General features: G+C 55.1%; 2 protein-coding genes across 2 annotated transcripts; one reads left to right on the top strand and one right to left on the bottom strand.

Annotated features, from left to right (window-relative positions):
* Positions 1 to 17: 17 nt before the first annotated feature.
* On the top strand, positions 18 to 5,064 carry LOC117653839 (alpha-tubulin N-acetyltransferase 1-like). The gene is made up of 8 exons (XM_034399788.1): positions 18 to 253; positions 552 to 701; positions 785 to 956; positions 1,038 to 1,185; positions 1,597 to 1,699; positions 1,789 to 1,861; positions 1,931 to 1,971; positions 2,576 to 5,064. Exons 1-8 carry the CDS (start codon positions 147 to 149, stop codon positions 2,751 to 2,753), a joined length of 972 nt encoding a protein of 323 aa, XP_034255679.1. The 5' UTR covers positions 18 to 146; the 3' UTR covers positions 2,754 to 5,064.
* Positions 5,047 to 20,118, bottom strand: LOC117653837 (ABC transporter G family member 23-like). The gene is made up of 13 exons (XM_034399785.1): positions 19,824 to 20,118; positions 10,489 to 10,764; positions 9,167 to 9,481; positions 8,964 to 9,071; positions 8,783 to 8,876; positions 7,802 to 8,163; positions 7,362 to 7,611; positions 7,110 to 7,287; positions 6,839 to 7,025; positions 6,590 to 6,678; positions 6,336 to 6,512; positions 6,170 to 6,256; positions 5,047 to 6,085 (listed from the first exon to the last, which is right to left on the bottom strand). The coding sequence occupies exons 1-13, from the start codon at positions 19,832 to 19,834 to the stop codon at positions 5,865 to 5,867; spliced, it is 2,355 nt and encodes a 784-aa protein (XP_034255676.1). The 5' UTR covers positions 19,835 to 20,118; the 3' UTR covers positions 5,047 to 5,864.
* Between the last annotated feature and the right edge of the window lie 839 nt (positions 20,119 to 20,957).

Below are 20,957 nucleotides of genomic sequence, written 5' to 3' on the forward strand. Positions count from 1 at the left end.
TGTGGCAGCCAGCGCTCATGGTGTCAAGTTCCCGAAGTTCTGTCGTCGTTCTCGTTGCTGTGGTACTGTTGTGGGAATTTCCCTAGTGAAAGTGTTCCATTTTCCAGCTGAGAATTAAGGCAAAAATTCTGAGAAATTAAGGAACTATGGATTTTAACTTTAGAGTTAACGATATCTTCAGTAATGAAATTACCATTTTGACAAAGGAATTATTACCTGAACAGTATCTATCAATGGGAATGAGTGCAAGATTGTAAGTTATATATTATTACTTGTAATTATTTGTGTCACTAGAATTGTTGACAACTATGCAATATCTCCTCTGTCCATTTCCTTTCTTGTCTAAGGACTCTTCACGATAACTTGTTTTAACAGTTAGGTTAAGGCTGTGGGTTTGTCCGGTTTTGAGAAAAATAAGCCTTTTCAAGACAGAATATATGTGTGTGCAAACGATATCTCCCTTTTTAAAAAAAATAGAATACTCTCATTTTTATCAGTAGTAATAATTTCATCTTATTTATGACTAATTATAATCCCATTTCTTTCTTCAGAGACTGCATAAATAAAGTGAATACTGTTTTGGACGAAATAGGATGGGCATCAGCTAAGGCACAGGGACTTCTTAAGCCCATAACAAGTGGTGGCAAACTGAAAGATTCAGAACATATTCTGTATTTACTGGTTGACCCAGGAACCTCCAAGTAAGGATGCCTTATCTGAATAAAATTGTTTGTTTCTCTAGTCAAAGTATTGTCTTAGTCATGTTTCTCTGCTCATTTAACAGTGGGAGAGGAAGTGTTGTTGGTCTTCTGAAAATTGGTCGCAAAAAGTTATTCATGTTTGATTTGGCCGGATATCAACATGAGGTCGAGCCTCTTTGCATATTGGACTTTTACATTCATGAATCCAAACAGCGGACAGGTTGTGGCAAAAGACTTTATGAATACATGCTTAAAGTAAGTGCCCATTAGATATCTATATTTTACTAAACTCTTGTTCAATAAAAATTCTTCTTGTAATTAATTGTTTATTTTCAGCATCAGAATGTTCTTCCTCGGCAACTGGCCATTGACCGTCCCTCTGAGAAATTTCTTACTTTTCTCTACAAACATTATGGCCTTGAACACATTCTCCCTCAAATGAACAACTTTGTCATCTTTGATGGATTTTTTGACTGTGACTCAGGTAAGCTGCACACATTCAAAGCCTTGGATGTTCCCCTGGTTAAGCTCCTATGGTTTGGTTGTCATGTCTAATGTCTCACCGTTTTGTAACAATGTAACACATCTTAAAAGCTGATTCCACTTTACTTTTTTGGTAAAGGTGTCTTCTCTTTCTGTCAAAAATTTTACCCTTTATTGCATTGCTTTTATTCTAAGCTGCCTTTAAAACTGAAGATACAGCTGAGGCTGGAATGGAAGGTAAGTTACATTAGAATGAAGTGTGATTAGAAATGTGCTTTGATCTTCCAACAAATGCAAATTATGTATGTGTTATGACAATGTATACAGACAACCACAGGTAATACCAGGGGACAGTCTATTGTAACACAGTGCATGTCTTCCATTAATTCATTCACACATTTAAATTTTATAGGTGATAATCAGAAGGCTCCTGTGTGCAATGGTGGTAGCAGTTTGCAGGTAACACGAAGAGTGAATAATCAGATGTCCTCTGTGAAGTCAACAAACAGAAACAGGTATTGTTTTTTTGTTTTTTTTTTAAATGTCTAACATTAATGATGGTCCCCTCATGATGTATCATTTTAAAAAATCATATTTGTTTCAGTGCATATGATTTAGCTTCAAGATGTTCTGTTGGTCGCTTTTCTGCCTACAAACCTGAATCAACAATGGGCAATGTATGCATGTGTTGGATGTAATTTTTTGAATTATGAAATTTGTTTTTCAATGGCATGTTTTATTTTCAGATACTCCATGATGGTCTAAGCCAGAGTATTCCAAGAAGCGAGTAAGTTTTACCACTTCAATGTTGATTTTGACCGTTACGTTTTTAAAATCTTTTCCTCATAAGTAAATATTTTACATTTTTGTTTGTATATTATTTGGTTTTCCCCTTGTTTTGTTGCTGATGTGTACTGTATCATTATACAAATTACAATCCAAATTGGCTGTATGAAGATAATATACAGCACCATTGTATAAATGCTTCTGTCATGCTTTTCTCACAGTGTCACTGTTCTATTGCATGCATAGATTCTTGCACATCACAGTGAAGTGGTTTTAGTCATAATCATGTATTTTGAGCAGCAACATAATAATCCCATTAACAAAATGATAATATTAATAATAATATTAACTTTACATGACTGGGTTTCAATCTTCTGGTAGTCTGAAAATTTTGTGAACTAGTGCTTTGTCACTAATTGCAACTAATTTGTACTTACATTTAATGGTAAATTTTCCAATGAATTGGGATTTGACAAGCTGTGAAAATCACATTCCCAATCAATCAGTTTTACAATCTGTTTGACCTGTTTTTGAGTTACTTTTACTTCAAATGCTGCTGTTGCATTACTGTGCACTAAACTAAAGGGCTTGTATTTTTTTGACAGACTACCTGATGATGCACTAAATGGCAGTAGTCAAAATGAGCACACTTCAGTCATAGTTGGGGTTGCAAATTCATCTGCAAAGGAGTCATCTTGCCCTCCTGGCTTTCTGCAGCAGAAGAGTGTGGAATCAACTATTTCCGAAGATAAATCCGCATATCGACACTCTCGCCTTTGGTAGTGAAGGTGCACTCACAGACTGTGTTATTTTATTTCCTTTTCCACATTCTAAAAATCGTTTTCTTGTTATATTTGTTTGCAAATTCCTTTACTGTATCTTTCACTGTACTTATCACTTGCAAGATTTTATTGGTTGTTTTGTTTTTGTTAATGATTTAATTAGATTTTCTTTTAAGGCGTCTGTAAGCATTGGTTTGCAATGAATCTCCTATTTTTTATCCGGTAGAAATTGTTGTGAATATATTCTTATAGTTTCTTCTGTAGAGACACTTATTTTTTAAAATTGTTTTAAAAGAATTGTGTATGACATTGAAACTGAAGTATTTTAACTTCTCGTGGTTCGACTGTTCCGATTGTGTTAATTTGGGTCCATTGTGAATTTTCACCACCAAAACCCAGTTCCTAGTTAGTGTAATATAGGGAAGAATTTGGGTTGGATTCATTGTTACCTTCTGAAAATTCTTCATTCCTTTATTCAATGTATGAGTGTATGATTTTGTGCTCTCAATAGTAATCAAAATTGTTTCATGCATCTTTGGCCAAGTTAATGAACCAACTTGGTTCACTTAGCAACAGTTGGTCTACTTGAAGCATAAGGCCTTTTGCTGTTTTCCAGAATAAAGTGTCTATTGCACTTCCATTCTAAAAGTCTGGCCTTTTAAGCAAGCAACCAAACATGTATATTAAGAAAATATTTTGTACGTGATAATGTGTTTTTTCAAACAACCTTCTGTGCGTAGTTTTTAGGTGTCGACTGTGATCTTCACACTTTTCTTCTAATCAAAGCTCATGGTACTTACTTTGGTTGTAGCTGAAGTTCAGTTTTTCCTCCTCTTCACTGCAAATAATTATTCTGGGAAAGTTATCACAAGGTCAATCTGTGTTGCCTTCTCGGATTTGTACTGTTTTTTTCAGATTTCACTCCTTTTGCCACATCATTATTAATGAGTTGTGCTATTTGAATGTCTTCCAGAAGCAGCCGTCATTATATTTCTGTGCTTACAGTCACAGGTTCATCCTATTTTAACTTGAAGAGCTCTCACTCTTTCTTTCTCTCTCACCTATCTTCTGTCAAAACATTAATCAGAATTATCAATATGGTTGTTGTTTTGTCTGTGATAGTTTAAAAAAATTAAAACCTAGATATTGACTTGAATTTTAATGTTAAAAATATGTTGTATTTTTATTTATTACATGTTGACATGGTTGGACTTTTTATACTGTTTTATAACATTATTTTTGTTACTGTAGTATGTGTTTTAATGTAAATTCAGATCATCATTATCGGACCATAATTAAGACAGTGTTGAGCTGAGCCATTAAATTTTTAGTTTCACTTTGATGAGCCTTTCCATTTGAGGCTCCTCAGGACCCTAGTTTTATCACTGGGCTGTTCCCAAAGATATATAGGTTTTTATTCAATAGCAAACACATGAAAATGTGAATTCTCCTCCTTTCCCTCCTCAAATCTTATTATAGTGTCCTTAATTTATTACTGATATTCAAAGCAGTATCCTGTACTGTACACAAATATGAATATTTAATGTTCATTGAGTTGTCAGGATCATCTTTGATTTCAGAGGTCGAATTGGTTCAGGGGCCAGCTTTTTATGTTAAGAATATTCCTACCTGGTCCACAATTAATTAAGTGGTTGTGGTTTTCTTTTGTTATTAATTCGTGGTGCAAAGCAACGCTATTCAGAAAATACTCACATGCAAAGTGCTTAACACATTTTAATTTAATTTTGTAATACTTCACCTATGTACTTTTGTGAGAGCACCTGTATGATAGTCATATGTTTCCTCTTATGGTGATATTCCATTCTAGAATACTGTTCCACTCACTTCACTAATACCAAAGAGTCATCAGTATCAATCAAAGCTTTATTAACAACGTTGAACAAATGTTGTAACCTTGTTTGCCTTATTTGACATATTTGTTACTGTGTGGATGATTTGCTTTTCTTTCATCCAGACAATACTAACCTTATTGATATTATGCTCAGATTCAAATGAAGTTTATTTATTTTTACACTTGCAGTCAGTAAAATGTGTTTTATTTTTCATCCTTCAAGTTCATGGTTTTTGCAGCTGTCTTTTTTTAAAAATATGAATGAAAAACAACACATAAAATTGGCATATCAAGTGTGAGTTGAGTGTGTATTGTGTAATGTTCCAGAACACAGTTCCACAGCAGATTGTTCTTCGTGGATCTGAAAATTTAAGAAGTATTGGTGGTGGACTTCTTGTCTTCATAATGGAATTGTACCTCACATGAAACAAAACAATTAAAGAATGCATTCTCACCTTAACTTAGTTTTATTATCTTGATGCAGCATTTAAATTGCATTTAAATTTCCTTTTATATCAACACATCTCTGGATATTTACAAAATGTGCAGACAGTGTTCTCCTACAGCTACATCGGGAAATCGGGAAGAGGTCACCCTCACACGCAACAAGTAGAGTGAGAGAGATTATCTACTGGGGAGCTAGTGCTGATCCGACAGGAACATGGGACACAGCATTGAGCAATCAAAATTGTTACAATTTGATTTTACCTTCTATGACACCTTACACTTGATACAGTACTAAAACAGTATTGTACAAAAAGACAGGATGTGTGAACTCAACATAATTGGGTTCCTCATCTTCCTGAGCACTCTGACTTTGACCATGTACTTTAGAGATATCAAGGAAAATGTCAAAATCAATTTTGTTAAGTTTACGCACCCTGCAAAAAAATTCTCCCTTATTTCTGCTTTTAAGACCTATCACAATGGAAGAAGACTAGAATTAAAACATACATTTTTTTCATACATTGAGCCATCAATATAAAATCTAAGAGGGGTAGTGAAGTGTAGCAGGACACACGACGCAGCAGGGAAGTGTCGTGGGCCAAAAGGTACTTTTTGTCAAAATTTAAAGGCGACATTTTTGGGAGGAAAAAGGGTGCCTGAGAGAGAGAGGGGGGGTGGGGAGGGCAATAGCCCTGAAATCGGTCACGACCCTTTGACACAGACGGCGGTACAATCTTGTAAAGTCTATGCTTTCCGTCCACGAGATCGTCACGCAGGGCGTGAGAAGGGGAAGCCAGAGCGTGGAAGGTTCGCTTATGAGATCCTCTTCTGCACGCGCAGCGTGATGAGGGTGATGCTCACGAAGATGGCGATCCAGACCGCGGTGGAGACGAAGCCCAGGTACACGGCGGGCTGGTCGATGCTCCAGCCCCTGCCCATGATGCTCCTGAGCGACGTGGTGGCCTGCGTCAGCGGCAGCGCCCACCCGATGGACCGCAGCAGGGAGTGCATGCCCTCGACGGGCCACACCATGCCTGCAAAGGCCAAGTTAATGAGTGAATCGTCCAAAAAAATAGTTTCCATTATTATTTTTGTCCGGTTTATGTTTTTTAACTTACCACTGAGAAAAATGAGTGGGAAGAAGGTGCCCACACCCATGTACGTAGCGGCCATGTCGGACTCACAAAGGCAGGAGATGAAAAATCCTGTCAGGGGTGTAGAAGTGTGAAATTTAACAACTCGTATACCAAACAAACAGAGAGGGGGTGGATTCTTCTATCGTACCGAGGCACATGCCGCACAGCCCCTGCAGGAAGCACAGCAGGACGACCCAGTACAGGGGGCCGTTGTTGGTGAGCTGGAAGACGCACAGCAGCATCACCAGTGCGGTCACCATGGCGATGATCATGAGCACGATCTGCACCAGGACGTGCGCGGCGAGCACCTCGTGGATGGTGACACCTGCGCAAACGAATCTGCGGGTCAAGGCGGGGGAGCGGGGGAGGGCCGCCGACAGGCCGACAGGGCACGGGCCTTACCCGCCGAGAGGCTGCGCGCCATCAGGCCGTCCCTCTTCTCCTCCAAGATGGACCCCACCGTCACGAGCAGCGCCATGAAGAACACCGTCCTGGAAGCACGGCAGCGCGGTGTCAGCACACTCATTCCGAGAGTCTTTTTCGTCGCTATGTCTCCCTCGCACTCATGGGGCATCCCGCATAGCCGCGATAGAGACAGAGCGACGAAAGCGACTCAGAGAGTCGCAAGGAGGAACCGAGAAGCAAACCTACGTGACGATCATGCCGGGCAGGCAGAAGTCCTGGAAGCTGGGGTCCAGCTGGCCGTACACGGGGTCCATGATGCGCACGGGCACGGGCGTGGCCTTGGTGTTCCACATGCAGCCCTCCTGGATGTCGCGCGTGAAGCGCAGCACCGCCAGCGACAGCGAGGCTTGCAGCAGGTAGCCGATGTACTGATCTGCAAGCAGACGACGCAAACCAGTCGCTACAGTGGCCGTCGAAAGCAGCCGCGCGGCCAAGCGACAGGTGGAGGCGGACTTACTGGACATGTCCATCCAGACGCTGATCTCGCTGTGGTTGAGCGCCTTGTCCGACGCGTACCGCCCCCACACGTGGCGGGCCGCCAGGAAGCGCGAGTAGTTGGCGGGGAAGTAGAGCGCCCCCCACGCCTTGCCCGCGCGCACCGCCTCCAGCGCCGAGGGGATGTTGGGGAACGGCTCCTGCGCACCACAAACAAGGGTCAAGCGTTTGCGCGCCCGAGCGTCCACCACACTGTGTTTCACAGTGTGCTTACGAGTGCTATCCGGTCGTCGTCGATGATGGACAGCATGCGGCAGCTGAGGTAGCGCAGCGTCTTGGTGGTGCAGTTGCTGGGGTAGCCGGGGAAGCCCTTGTAGTCCACGCCGCCGGCCAGGTTGCTGCTGTAGGTGCACTGCACGTCGTCGTTCACCACGGCCAGGCGCATGTCCTTGGGGTCGCGGCCCACCGTCACGCCGAACAGGCCGCACTGGATGATGGGCAGGATGACGACGAACAGCACGGGCCTGCAAACCGCAAACCGCCAGCCGTCTGAGCCACTGGGAACGCCCAACGCCCGCGAAGTCGAGGGTAGGCAACACCGCACCACAGCGGTGCGCGCGCGCGGAGCGCTTTGCCGCCCTCGCCATTACCACTAAGGGCTAGACCACACCGGCTCCGCACCGCTCCGCGCGGCCCGACGCACTGCGTACTTACACCACGTTCCTCTTCATGTAGGTTAGGTTCTTCCACAGGCAGGGCAGCGTGTTCCAGTGGTTGGTCAGGTGCACGGGCTTGCAGTGCAGCAGGCGGGCGTCCTCCAGGACGGGGGGCTCGTCCTTCTGGTCGAGCTCCGCCGCCGCGCCCTCAACCGCCATCTCGGCAGCGTCCGGCGCCGAGACGGGGACCGAGACGGGGACCGTCGCCGTGGTCGTCTCGGTGGCCGGCGCGGCGAGGGCGCGCTGCTGCCGCAGGCTGAGCTTGAGGAACACCTCCTCCATGGTGTCGCACGCGTAGCGCTCCAGCAGGCGGTCCGGCCGGTCCTCGGCCAGCAGTGTGCCGTTCCGCATCAGGCCGATCTGCCGAGGGCCGAAAGTTCGAAGCACAAAGTTAGAAACGAACTGCTGGTCGGCAGAGCAGTGACTCCTGTCGCAAGATGACGGCACGACGGCTTGGCTCCTTCTTGCGGCCCGGCCTGCCAGCCAGAGCGGCCGGAGCGGCCAGAGCCGTCAAAATACAATTAAAAAGGGCGAGCTCGCGTTGCGAAAGCGCGATAGCGCCAAATGCGGGTCCAGCCAGCGCTTTGTTTTGGCCGGCCTTGGGCCTTGTCTGGCCGCGCGGGGCGCGGGGCGGGGCCGGCGGGGCGGGGCTGGAGGCGCCGCGAAGGCAGACCGTAAGGCAGGCAAGGGCGGGGAGGCGATTGGCCTACTTCACTTGCAGACGCACTAAACACTAAACGCACCAGGCGGCACCAGGCCGTGCCGTGCGTCCAGCGAGCGCCGAGCCGGCCAAGAAGCCCTGCCCGCCGGCGGACCGCGGACCGCGCAGGGCAGCAGGGCCCCTAGGCCTCGCAACCCGCCATAACTCTGTCACCTTTAATTTAACGCGTGAAAATACAAAATGACGAAACAATCCGCGGCGCCTAATAAGAAATTGCGGCGATCGGTTGCGGCATCTCGATCCCGGTTCGGAGCTCACCGTGTCGGCCTGCCGCGCCTCCTCGATGTAGTGCGTGGTGATGACGACGGTGGTGTGGCCGTCGCGCGTCATGCTCAGCAGCAGGTCCCAAATGCTGCGTGCGAAAGGAATGGGACATTACGGTGGCGACTCGTCGAAGTGAGGGACAAGATTAGCATAGACGGCGGGTTCTGGGACTCACTTCTGCCGGAGCACGGGGTCCACGCCGACGGTGGGCTCGTCCAGGATGACGATGGGGGGTCTGTGGATGAGGGTGACGGCCAGAGACACTCTCCTCTGCTGCCCGCCGCTGTGGTCAACAAGCCATCATCATTGCCCATAAAATCTAGGAAGATGTAAATTTCATAAGTGCACTGGGATATACTTTGGCGGCCGCCAACATACCTTAGATCTCTAACTAGTCTATATTCAGTCGGTATTTCTAAAAGGCTGAGTAGTTTGGCGGTGCGTTCGTCGATGTCCTCCTGGGACATCCCCGCCACCCAGCCGAAGTACTTGAGCGTCTCTGTGACGGTGAAGCCGCCGTACAGGGCCAGCTCCTGGGGCATGTAGCCGATGGTGGGCCCGGGCATGCCGGAGCGCGGCGTCCCGGGGGCCAGGCCGAGCACCGTGATGGTGCCCTCGTTGAGGCGGCGGCGGCCCACCACGCAGCTCAGCACCGTGGTCTTGCCGCACCCGCTGGCGCCGAGGAGGCTGTATCTGTGGAGAGGAGCCACGCACAACCCGTTGAGATGCCATGGAAATTTGAAGTAATTTGTGTTCAGGACGAAAAAGGGGAACAGTTTGTATTGGTTGCGGTTGGTCTACGCCACACGGCTGCCCCGCAGACTTCCAGCCTTCACGCACTGCCGCGGCCGCGGCCGCGTTGCCGGCGGTGCTGGCGCCGTCGCGCGGAAGACGCGTGATGCGCGCCGCGGGGTGGGGCGGGGTGGGGCGGGGGGCGGGGCGGGGTGGGGCGGGGCGGGGCGGGGCGCATGATCCTGGACTTGAACTGCAGGTAGCCTCTCTCGCTCTTCAAGGAGAACCGCCCCAGATGGCTCACGGCACGGCTGGCCGCCCAAAGGACGAAGGAGACGAGTGATATAGAGGACGATGACCCGGAGGACGATGGCTGGGAGGGGTAGGGTGAAGGACGCTGGCCGGCAGTGGCCATGGCACGCAGTGGCCGGCAGACTGCCTCCTCGCCTGCTTGCACCACGAAGAACAAAGCCTGATCAGCTGACGACGCTCTCGTTGTGCTGGTAGTGCCCGCGCGCGTGTAAAGTGTACGCGTTTGGTGTTTGCCGTTCGTATCGGCACCCCGTAATTCGAAGCATCAACATGTTTGCATCATCACGCACACTGATCCCTTCACACAGTGTGCGTCGGCGAGTGCAGAGTACACTCCGTGGTGCAAGAGGTTGCGCGATGTCGGGGGGCGCTGCCATGGTTTGTGCGCCTCAGCGCCGATGATACCCGTGGATGAGTGGATAAGTAACCCTCCCACCCGACGGCCCGCGGCCCGTCCCCCACCCGCCCCCGCCGCCCCGCCGCCCCGCCCGGGCAGACAGTGGCGTGCCTCGCAGCACGTTTCCCACGTCGATTTGGCGGACAGACCGGCGGCCGGCCGCCTGCGACCACTGTGACGCTCGTCGGCAGCGCGGTGAAAGGACGCGACCAAGTCCGTGTCTCGGTTCCTCGCTGCACCGCTGCACCGCTGCACTTACATGCTGCCCTCGGCGACCGTCATGTTGAAGCCGTCCAGGACCACCCCGGAGCCCAGCGGGTAGCTCTTCTTGGCGTTCCTGATGCAGATGGCGGCGACGCGCGGGCCGCGGGGGGCGGCGGGGGCGGGGGGTGCGACGGGGGCGGCCGGCTCGGGGGCGGTGCGCAGGGCGGTGTTGAGCTCCTCGCGGATCCTCTCCAGGTCGTCCGCGCGGTAGCCGCCATTGCTGTAGCCGGCGCACGGCCGGCCCTCCATCTCGATGTCCTCCGGGCGCCTGCTGCAAACAACAACAACAATTAGACTCCGTTAATGAACGGCCCACGCAGTGTGTCGTCACCGCGGTGCACCGCGGCCATTGTGGACAAGTGCGTCATGCTTGCATCTCGCATGAGCACGGCGTTCACGCCGCGAGGGAAGGTCAATTAGCAGAGCCAACAGCGCGGCGGCGAGGCGGCCGCGACCGAAGAACGCAGAAACGCAGAACGAGGCGGCAACGCACACGGTGCAGCCGAAGAGCGCGGCGCGGCCCCGGTCCTGCTCGCCAAACACCGCGACGGCCCCGCCGCGCCGCGCCGAGCCAAAGTCCGAGCGAGACCGCAGAACGGCAGGACTGCGCGAAGCTTTCCGCGAGGCGGCGGGTAAAGCCCGCGCTGGACGATTTGTTTTTGCCGATTGGTTTGCGTCACTCCGCGGCCGGCATGCCGTGCATGCCAGGATGCGCCACTGCGAGTCCCTAGCGACAAGTGTCGCTTTGTACTGCAGTTGGTTGGCGTAAGCAGCCTCCCGCGCGTTTCCGCGATTAGCACGGACCTCGGACCATTCCGCTCCGTGCTCGGACTACTAGTGTAGTGCCGAATGTGGATGCTTGCTGCTTCCGATTGGCCGGGCCCCCGACGGCGAGAGGCACGCGACCGTTCCATACGCACAGCCTCTGCGTCTGTCTCTTCCCTCATACTCAACTCCCTCTCTCTCTCCCTCCCTGCGCGTCTTCTCGCGGCTGGGGAGCGCCTCCGCCCATTTTCAGCTCCGCGAACAATACCCCCTCCCTTCCACGTTGCACATGAGGCCGCGGATCATGTCTTGCGAAAGGACCGGGCTCGACCGGCAGGGCGTGGCGTGGCGGGGCGGCGGGGAGTGGCGGCGCGGCGCGGCAGGGTCGGGCGATGTCCGGCAGAAAGATCCCCGCCGCCTCCCCCGCCCCCCGCCCCCTCCGGCCGGCCTCTGGAAGGAAACTGGACTGACTGGCGAGCTGGCGAGGCAGGACAGCCAAGACCCCGAGGGACGAGCCGCGCCGAGCCGGCCGAGTGCCTGGAGCACCTGGACGGAACCGGGGGGCCGAGCATGACTCCGTGCAAGGCACGCGGCACGTACAGGGTGGCCGACGAAACCCGAAAGCTAAACCCAAACGGGCGCTAACACTGCAGGAATGGCACCCGAGAGTGTAGTGACGGCGGGGCTGGCCGACGGCTACCCTACGGCCCGCTGCGGTGGGCGGTGTTCCAGCACCGGGATGCCCCGCGAGTGCGAGAGAGACAGGTGCAGCCTGCACAGCCTGCACGCCTGTGACCCTTGGGGCGTGAATAATTCCTGGCCTAGTGGGGTTCTGCGATGCATCGGGTGGCGGCGCGTCGGTGCACCGTGGCGAGGATGGCGGCGGTGGGGGCAACAACGGCAACGGGTTGGGTAAGACTAAGACTGCAGCCTTTTACTCATGTCGCTTTGGCGGGCCGTGGCGGGCCGTGGGGCGTGAGGCGAGGGGCCGGGCTGGCCGGGCTGGGCCGGGCCACGGCCACCCCATTGATGGAGAACAAGTACACGCGAAAAAAAAAATCATTAATAAGGGGGCCGCGTCGTAGCGAAAGGAAAAACAATCAAGCTGAAACAAAAACAACAGCAGTGCTGCGTCTTGAGTGGGACATCCGGCACGGACTGTTTTTTCCGCGGGCTGAGAATCGTCGCTCTGTCCCTCTCGCACCTACACGGGACGCCGCATGAGTGCGAGGGAGACGCGGAGACTAAAACGACTCTCGGAATCAGCCTCCTGTAGCTGGAGGAGGTGGCGTGGTGCTGCAAGCGCCCGCAAGGGTCACCTGCAGCCGGCGTGTGCGTGCAGCGTGCAGGCCGCACTTTCGTCGCTCTGTCTCCCTCGCACCCGAGCAGTGCCCGGCAGGCCGCAAGGGTGCGAGAGAGAAGGAGCGACGGGGCACTGCGTCTGTCCTTCGTTTCCCACGCTGCTGCCTTTTCCGCGCACACCTTCGCGGGGGGTTTTCGTTTTCATTTACCACATCGATGATGTATCGAAAAAAGGAGGGACTTGTTGGTGACCTCGCGGACGCATGACGGAATGTGAAAGCAGCTCCAGTTTGGCGCGCAGGTGGGGCGTGGCGGGGCGTGGCGGTGCCCAAGTCGATAAAGGCCGATTCATTGAGCAGGCATCACCGCGATGACGGGCACGCCGGACCGGCCGGACTCGGCGCTCCACCGCGACGCGCCGTGCTGCGGCGGCCGGGGGCCGGGGCATGGCCACTGACCACAAACGGGCTGGCCGAGCACCGCGCCGATGAAGACCGCCGAGAATTACCCCCTTTTACGCCGGACGCACTGCTCACTACTCCGCGCGCGCGACGCGATGCACTTTTCAGGCGAACCCCCCGGTCGTCGTCGTCCTGCGTCGAATAAGACTCTCGGAATCAGTCTGCAGAGAGACAGCGGCCCAACCTCTGCGGGTGCCTTGCCTCAATTTCGAAACTGAACGTCCCTCGCAAGTGGGGCAATGCCGGCAATGAGCAAACGGCAAACGGACCGCGCTGGGAATCCAGCGACAATGCCCGCGACAACACCGCCCACTCCGTGCTCCGTCCGCGACGGCCAGGCTGGGTCGGGGCACGCGCGGTCTCTCTCCCTCTCTCTCGCACCGCGATCGTGTCGTAGGGCAGAGCGACACAGCGCTGGAGCTCTTATTTTTTCGTCTTCATCTTGATACTACTGCGACAGAACGCCAGGATGTTTATCGCTGTCAGAAAATAGGTAGCAACTCGAAAAAAAAAATGGTACAGCGTAGTGTCTTGAATTGGGTGCTTGAGGTTCAAGGCGAGCGAATGAACAGGAAGGGACTGCGCGGCGTCGCAACAGTCAGCCCGGCAAGCGTACAAAAACACCGCCTTGAGACGTCACACAGCCACCTATCCTGCCGTCAAAATCTTGCCGAAAATACCTTCCTCCAAAGGTGTGTGCTTCGTGAAAACGCATTAGTTCGTCCGCACCTCGCAGAAAAAAAATGCCACTAGTCTGCACGCGCGGGTGACACTCACGTTTCGCGATTCCTACAAGGCGGCAATTGCGACAACGTTGCAATAATCGTGACATTGTGGCGTAAAGGTGGCGGTCACCGTTCTCACCGCCTTGACTCTACGCCGCTCCGCGCGACGGACGGACAGGGCGTGGGCGCGGCGCGTGCGCGGCGGTGTCACACCCCCACCTTGCCCGTGTCAGTTACACCCAGAGGTACCTAAACCTAGAAAAATTGTTTAGCATTAATGAATTTAAGTGCGTTCTGATAGACTCGCTTTAGTTTGACTCCTCGGAGAAGTGAGGTAGGGTTGCCTCGAGAGGAGCGGCAACGCGCGCGTGTGCTGTTTACTTCCTAGAGATTCCCCGCGACAATAGTAGAGTCAACAGCCGCGGCTGGTGCTGCTGGTGCCCTTGGCAGGGTTGGCAACCCGCCCGCCACACCACCACGCCGCGCGGCTGGCTGCCGCTGCCTCCCGCTGCCGGCGACGCGAACCAACCTCGCACCTGTAATTTCCGATCGTAATGGTCCAAGAGCGGGAAAGCGTCTGTTAGGCGGACCAGAATAGAAGTATCGCTCTTCCGACAAAGCTTTCCATTTGGTGCGGAGCGACTACCGAGTCGGGCGATGCAAAGAAGTAAAAGGTGACGTTGCCCGAACACACCGCCGGCATCAGTTTCCTTATTACAGCCATAGTAGCCAACGGCGAGGACCAAAAAAAGGTCTTGTCTTAGCTTGGCATCACATTCCCCGAATGGGACATGGCGTGGATTTGCAAACGACTCTCACGCTGCACGTCCCGTTGTTGTGACCCCGGGCAGTAGTGCACGCTTATTGACAGGTCCTGAGAGCGTGATCAAAGAAGTGGAAACTTTTTCGCAACTCGCGGCGCGCCTTGTTTGTTTGGACCTCTCTGGTTGGCGGCAGGCTTGGCTTGGCAGGCTTGGCAGTGGGCCTCGCGGGACTTCGCGCGGTGTCAGCGCACTCCTGCAGCCTCATGCTGCAGCGAGGCGGTCTCGCAGGCTCGTTCCGAACAGTGCTTTCGCCTTGGCCGCTGTCTGTCTCTCTCGCACTCATGGGGCGTCCCGCCTGGGTGCGAGAGAGACAGAGCGACGACACGCTGTTCGGAGAGCGAGCCTGCTGGGGCACGGCGGCACGGCCCGGGCTCGGTCGAACCTGTTTTGCGCCGGGGCGACGCACCGCCGGCACCGCCGTCACCGCGGCCATGAAGAGCACTGTCAAGGCGGCGGGTAAGGCGGCGTGTCTGGGCGTCGGTAGTGCGGTAACACTTAACGGAACAGACTCCGGCGGCCTGGCTGGCTGCCTGGCTGGCCGCCAGCGACGCGAGTTAGATGGGCCAGCCGTCCAGCCCGCCCGCCGCCGGCCCGGGGCCCGCGCCCGAACAGCCCGGACGGCTGGCATCAGACGGATCCTGGTCTTGGTACGAGCGGCAAGACAAGCAAGACAAGCAGTCAGACTTCACGCATTGAGTGCAAGGACGACGGGCTCCTCCGGCAGGGCGGAAAGCAAGCAGGCTCATGCGAGTACTTCGGCGAACGCCCGTCGGTAGGCGACGCCCGCGACCGGGACACAGTCGACAACGGCATGGTGTGCACAGTGGATTCTGGCGGTTGGACGGGTTAGCACTAGCCCGCCAATACTGCAGACTAACTTTGACGAGGCGCAGGTGATCCGGAGAAGTGCCACAAATACGTTGCGGAACTTGGACGAGGAGGCCCACTGGGAGGCCGCCGAGAGGAGACGACGCGCTGGACGCCGGGCCCGCCGGGCCGCCACCACGCCCCCCGAGTCCCACGCCCCACGGCCCCACGTGGACACAGCGTTACGTCACGCCGGAGAAAAGCCCCGTCCTGGAGGCTGGAGGTGGGGGGCGGGCAGGGCCGGCAGGGCTGCAGCGTACAAGGTCAGCCCTGGAGCAAAGCCCTGCGGCCAAGCCCTGGAGGCGTCACGCCGGCCGGCCGGGCGGCACTGGGCAGGGCCTCGCCATTTGTAACACTCTGTCTGCGGCGCGGCGCCGTGCCCGATGAGAAACGAGAAACCCCACTCTGACCAGAATCGACCGGGCGGCCGGTGGGCCGGCGGCACGCGAGCCGCGCTGCGAGCGACGACAAGGACCCGCGCCGCCCCGCAGTAGGCCAACAGGGCGCGTTCAAGTGCAGATCGATCCGAACTAATCGCAAGTTTTCTCGAGCCGATCGATGCGAACGATTTTGGGTGACTGCTGCGTCCAAGCGCTTGCGGGTGGTCTTTTGCCCGATGTGATTGGTAACGCCCGTTTGGAAGCAGTGCCACCGAAAAATGTTGCTTTAGCGCAAAGCGTCTTTGTTTTCTTTATTCGTCTGCGAACACACTCACGCGCACTCCGAGCAGTTCAGGGTCGATCACTTGGCGTTCGTCCCCGAAAGCGCGGTCGGCCCCACACGCTAGGCAGTGCGCCGGCAGCGCGAAAGCAGGCGGAATTTAAAGGCCCAAATCGAGGCGCACAGACAGCACCGCACGCACTGCCAGGGCGCCGAGGCCTTGACGTGCGCCCCGCGTGCGCGCTTTGTGCGCCGCGAATCGAGCAGCGGAACAGTGATCAGGACGAGCCTCTCGGAGCCCCTTTCGACCCCACGCTGTGGCTAGCTGTGGCTGGCGCACAATAGTCAATCAACCAAGTCATGAACGAAACGCACGCCGCCGCGCCGTTTGAATCGTTCTAATATTAGTCAAAGAATTAAAAAGTCGATTAGACTCGGAACGAACAAAGAACCCCACGGTTTAGTCGAGCCCATCACAACGACAGCATTCGCAAATTACGGTCCAACACCCTTGAATCAAAAGCTCCCCTCTTTCGGTGTAGTAGCAAAAGGGAACCGTCGTCCATGATGACGTCACTGCCGAATCGCTAAGAGCAGTGTACAGGTGGGGTGCGAGCTGGCAGGACGCGGTGTCCATTCTCGCGGTAAACGGCCTTTCTCGGAAGGAACGCGCTGATTGGCTGCGCGGGCTGCGGGCCGCCACCGCTTTGACACACATGCCCGGCGCGGCTCGGCGTGTGCTGCACACTGTGCAGCCTAGCCATGACACGGCGCACGCGGAGCAAGGCGGCGCCGATGATCCGAGTGTGCCGAGGGCCTCGTTACTCCGGACACGCTTCACAGTGGCCTATTAGACCGGTAGCGGCGGTCAAAATTCTAGACGCGTTTTGAGCTCCAGAGTTGCTAAATGGGACTTGTGACCCCGCCGTGTGACCCCACCAATGGATTGCTCTCCGAACGAGGAATCCATTGATGGGGTCACACTTAAGTTTGAGTCCCATTTGAGTTCCCACCGAACCTAACCTAGCAAGCTGCAACGGGCGACCGCAGCGCGCCATGCGTTCAAGTCACCTCGAGAGAAGGGGGCTCTGCAGATCTGCCGGACAGCAAAGATGTCCTTCTGATAAAGACGGCACGGCGGGAACTCGAGTCACACTCCCCGGAGTCGAACTCCTTAAGGTTTGCTGCCCTGCAAACGAGGCGCGCGGCCGGGCCGTGCGTGGGACCGCCACACTGCTGGCCGCGCCGTGTCTCGGCCTGGCCTTGACAGCTGCAGAGACCTTCGCTAATCATTTTCTGAGTAGCCTGTCATTTCGCCGGCAGTGCCGTGGCAGTGCCGTGGCAGTGCCGGCACATCGGCGCTTCACGCGCGGCGCCGCCATCGCCATCGCCTCGCCGCTGAGTGATTGAAGAGCCGCGGCTTGTTTTCACGGTTTTACGGCCGCCTGCCAAATGACGCGCCGCATGCGAGCCACGCGTAAAGAGCCCTTGTGGCGCTACAACAGTTTGTTTTTTTTCGCACGGCGGGGATGGGCCGACAACTGGCAAGATGTCAACATGGCGGTGAGATGGACACCAGCAAAGCCCCAGTCGCGGCTTGACTTGTGGTCCGACGACTTGACTCCGTTTACAGCCGGCGTCTCTCCAGATCCTGCGTGCGCGGCCACTCGCAAGGACGTCTGCACAGTGTGCGCCCCCACTCTGGTGCCACAATAAGGTCCATCCGGTCCACTCATGAATCTCATGATGCACAAAGGCATACTGATGCCCTGCTGGGTGCGCCGCCGCCCAGAATCTGAGTGCGTGTGTGTGTGTGGAAACGTTGTGCAACAGGCTTTCCTCCTCTCATCCCGCTGGTGGCCGCTGGACGAGGCGGAACAGGCCGGCCGCGCCACCGAGCCGCCGCCGCGCCCAAGCCAGCATTATTGGGCAAACGCTTTTTCACCTTGAGCTTAAAGGCCTGCTCTTCCTCCTGAGGGCACACACCGGGCCGCGCCGGGCCGTGTCGAGCCGCGGCCGACAAAAGCTGCCGGCTGCGACAGCTAATTTATCGTCCGGTGCCTATGTTTTTCGCAAGTATCTGCAGTCCCGACCGCAGAATGCTACTAGATGCTACCAGTGTGCTATGCTCTTTGCACGCCACCGGGCGCCCAAAACAGAGTTCTCGCCCCGCTAAATAATACCCGTGACAGTGGAATTCTTTCGCTCCCGTAACTTGTAATAATGAAAATAAGCCAGGCGATCAAAGTTCCTGGAGGCTCGGCATCACACTTTTGGTGGATCCAACGCGACGACGCAGCAGCAGTGGCAGCACGTCGCCTCGTACTGCACGTGGGTGTACCTAGGTAAATTCCCCACGATGACCAGCAATCCAGTCGGCTGTGCCTACAATTTTGGCCAACTCAACTCGGGTATACCCTCAAAATAATGCGGGCAAGCATGGAAAAAGTGAATGGAAAAATGGAGTGCGGCGTGAGTCAGTCGACCGACGGCAATTAATTTGGGAACCGGCCATGACGCACAGGTTCAAACGAAAACAACACGAAACAAACAAACTCGGCCCGCGCAGTGTTTGAACTCGCGGCACAGCCGAGATGCCGGACCGAGACGGAGGCGTCGTGCGTGGAATGCTTTGGAGTTTGGACTGGGACACGTATTGTGTTTCGGCGACACACTTATCGGTCCCACCAAAAAAAAAGGAAGTTCAATTGTTCCGCGTCACGCGAAAAAAAAAAGAAAAAAGAGAATTGAATTGGGTGATTCGAATGGCAGCAAGCAAGAACGTGATTGGCGGAGCTAGCCGAGAAATGAACCGAAATGAAAGAAACGAAGAATGGTTGAAAGAGCCCAGTGGGCACCAACTGTCATAGTCACGCCCGGCCGGATGGTCTACGAGCAGCGCGACCCGACCCATGTTGCGATAGTGGCGGGCCAGCACCAGCCCGCACCCTACCGTCTACCGACCACCACCGACCGTTCGGCCCGTTTGTCAATCATAATTTTTTTCGGTTGCCGCAATATCTGGAGCCTCGGCAGGGCGGGAGGCGCGGGAGACGAGTCCGGACCCGGCCAGGTTGGCCATCCCGCCGCCCCGCCGTGCTAAGCGGGGACCACCATCCGCACATCGCAAAATTTGGGCGCCAGCTAAAAAGGCGTAATAGAACTGCGACGCGATGACTGCCAAATGGAGCCGGAAGCGGCCGAAGGCCAATAGCTTCGGCAGCTCGGCGGGGCGTTGGTTGTTGTGTTCCTCATGCCGGACTGCCTGCCGGCCTGACTGCCGGCCTGCCGGAGGGAAGGCGTCCGTGACTGCCGCCTGATGACGCTGGACGATTCGGCCCATTCGGCCGGCGATGCCTCAGTAATCATGGGCGCTGGCGCCACGCAACGCGTCGCAACGCGTGCCTGGTCTTGCGGCAATTCGCACTCGACGAGAAGACGTGCAGAAAACAAGCAGGATGCTGGAGCCGGAGGGCGGGCCCCTGTGGGTAGGCACCCCGCGCACTCCGGCGAACGCCGGTGGCCCACCTGCCGGGCGGGCAGCCCTGCCACTGCACCCAAGAACTGCACACTTGGACGTCGCGCCGGGCCGCGGAGAACATAGAGCCTCGTTCCAAAAATAACTCCTCTTTGTTGTTTACGAGCACATCCTTTGAACCTCTCTCCGAGCGCGCTGCAGCCGTCTAGGCCGTCCGAACGCGCTGGCACGTCTAGAGCGGCACCAACCTGTTATCCATGCCGCTGAGCCGCAGCAGTATCCTGGACTGCTCCCAGTCTTCCCGTCGCCGGTGGGCACTTATTGGTCGCACAGACACACTCACACACACTGGGTCTCTGTCACTGCCGCGTGCGATGGGCTCGCCATCACGCCTGCATTTGGCTGCACTGGGACCGATTCGCGACACTGGGTCCACTCGGCCGCGACTCGGTGGCCGTTGACGCGGGTGGTGTTGGCGTCGAGCTGCGCTAGCTGCGCCCTGCACGGCAGTCCATGCGACTCTGGCGGACTGTGCAGCCTCTGCCTGGCTGCTGCCTGCCCTGGCTGCCTGCTCGTTTGTCTGGCTGCCAGCCCCGTCCGCCCCGCCGAGACGCACGGCCCGGCACGGCCCCCGGATCTCGTGCCCCGCCTCCTTCTCCCCCCTGGCCGTCCTGGCCGGCCCCAGCCCGCCCCAGCCCCAGGTGGGCCCCGACCCCGTCAGGCCGCCAGGCCGGACGGACGGGCAACGGCCAGGGCAACACTCTCGGGGTGGACATTTCCGCGAGTCAAAGGGGTAACTTCGGAAAAATATGAGGCGAATAACCCTATCCTGGCACCCCAGACCATCGGCAGGGGAAAAGTCCTGGAGGCAGTGCGCGTGCGTCTTGGAATCTCATAATTGCTCCATCCAGCTGGATGCGTGCGGCGGCGTGACTCACACGCGTCCAGGTCGACGCGGTCCCCTTCCCACGGCCTCTCCAGGCCGCGCCGCCTGGAAGCTAGGCAGTGCCAGGACAGAATCGAAGGGTCTTTCCACGCCCAGAAGTAAACATAGAGCGTCCTGGCCCAGTGCCAGTGGCCTACCCGCGACCTTGGGCCGGCTTGGCCGCGGCGTTCGAGGCCCTGGCCGTGCCCTGGCAGAACGACTCGACCTCCAGACTTCCAGAGGGCACTAATGAAGGCTAGCCTGCCGGGAGTGAGAAGTGAGAGGTCCGGTCGACAAGTGGGGCAAATGCCCGGTTGTCTCCTGGTCTCTGTCACCCGGTATCGCGTGGATCCGGCTGGGGGTTCCCCCGCCATGCCGCCATGGAGCAAGCACGGCCACACGGCGGACTGCTTCATGGCTCGGTCTCTCTCACTCGCACCTGTGCGGGAGGCCCCAT

This window comes from Thrips palmi, unplaced genomic scaffold (genome assembly GCF_012932325.1).
Source record: "Thrips palmi isolate BJ-2018 unplaced genomic scaffold, TpBJ-2018v1 HiC_scaffold_8, whole genome shotgun sequence".
Taxonomy (NCBI): domain Eukaryota; kingdom Metazoa; phylum Arthropoda; class Insecta; order Thysanoptera; family Thripidae; genus Thrips; species Thrips palmi.

Bases quoted from the DNA above. Each gene is read 5' to 3' on its own strand.
- LOC117653837 (XM_034399785.1), bottom strand. The intron at 8,164-8,782 runs GTGAGCTCCGAA...GGCCCTCGGCAG, and splicing joins AGGCGCGGCAGGCCGACACG to ATCGGCCTGATGCGGAACGG. The intron at 7,026-7,109 runs GTAAGTCCGCCT...GTCTGCTTGCAG, and splicing joins CGTCTGGATGGACATGTCCA to ATCAGTACATCGGCTACCTG.
- LOC117653839 (XM_034399788.1), top strand. From the start codon at position 147: ATGGATTTTAACTTTAGAGTTAACGATATCTTCAGTAATGAAATTACC. The intron at 254-551 runs GTAAGTTATATA...TTCTTTCTTCAG, and splicing joins ATGGGAATGAGTGCAAGATT to AGACTGCATAAATAAAGTGA. The intron at 1,972-2,575 runs GTAAGTTTTACC...TTTTTTTGACAG, and splicing joins CAGAGTATTCCAAGAAGCGA to ACTACCTGATGATGCACTAA.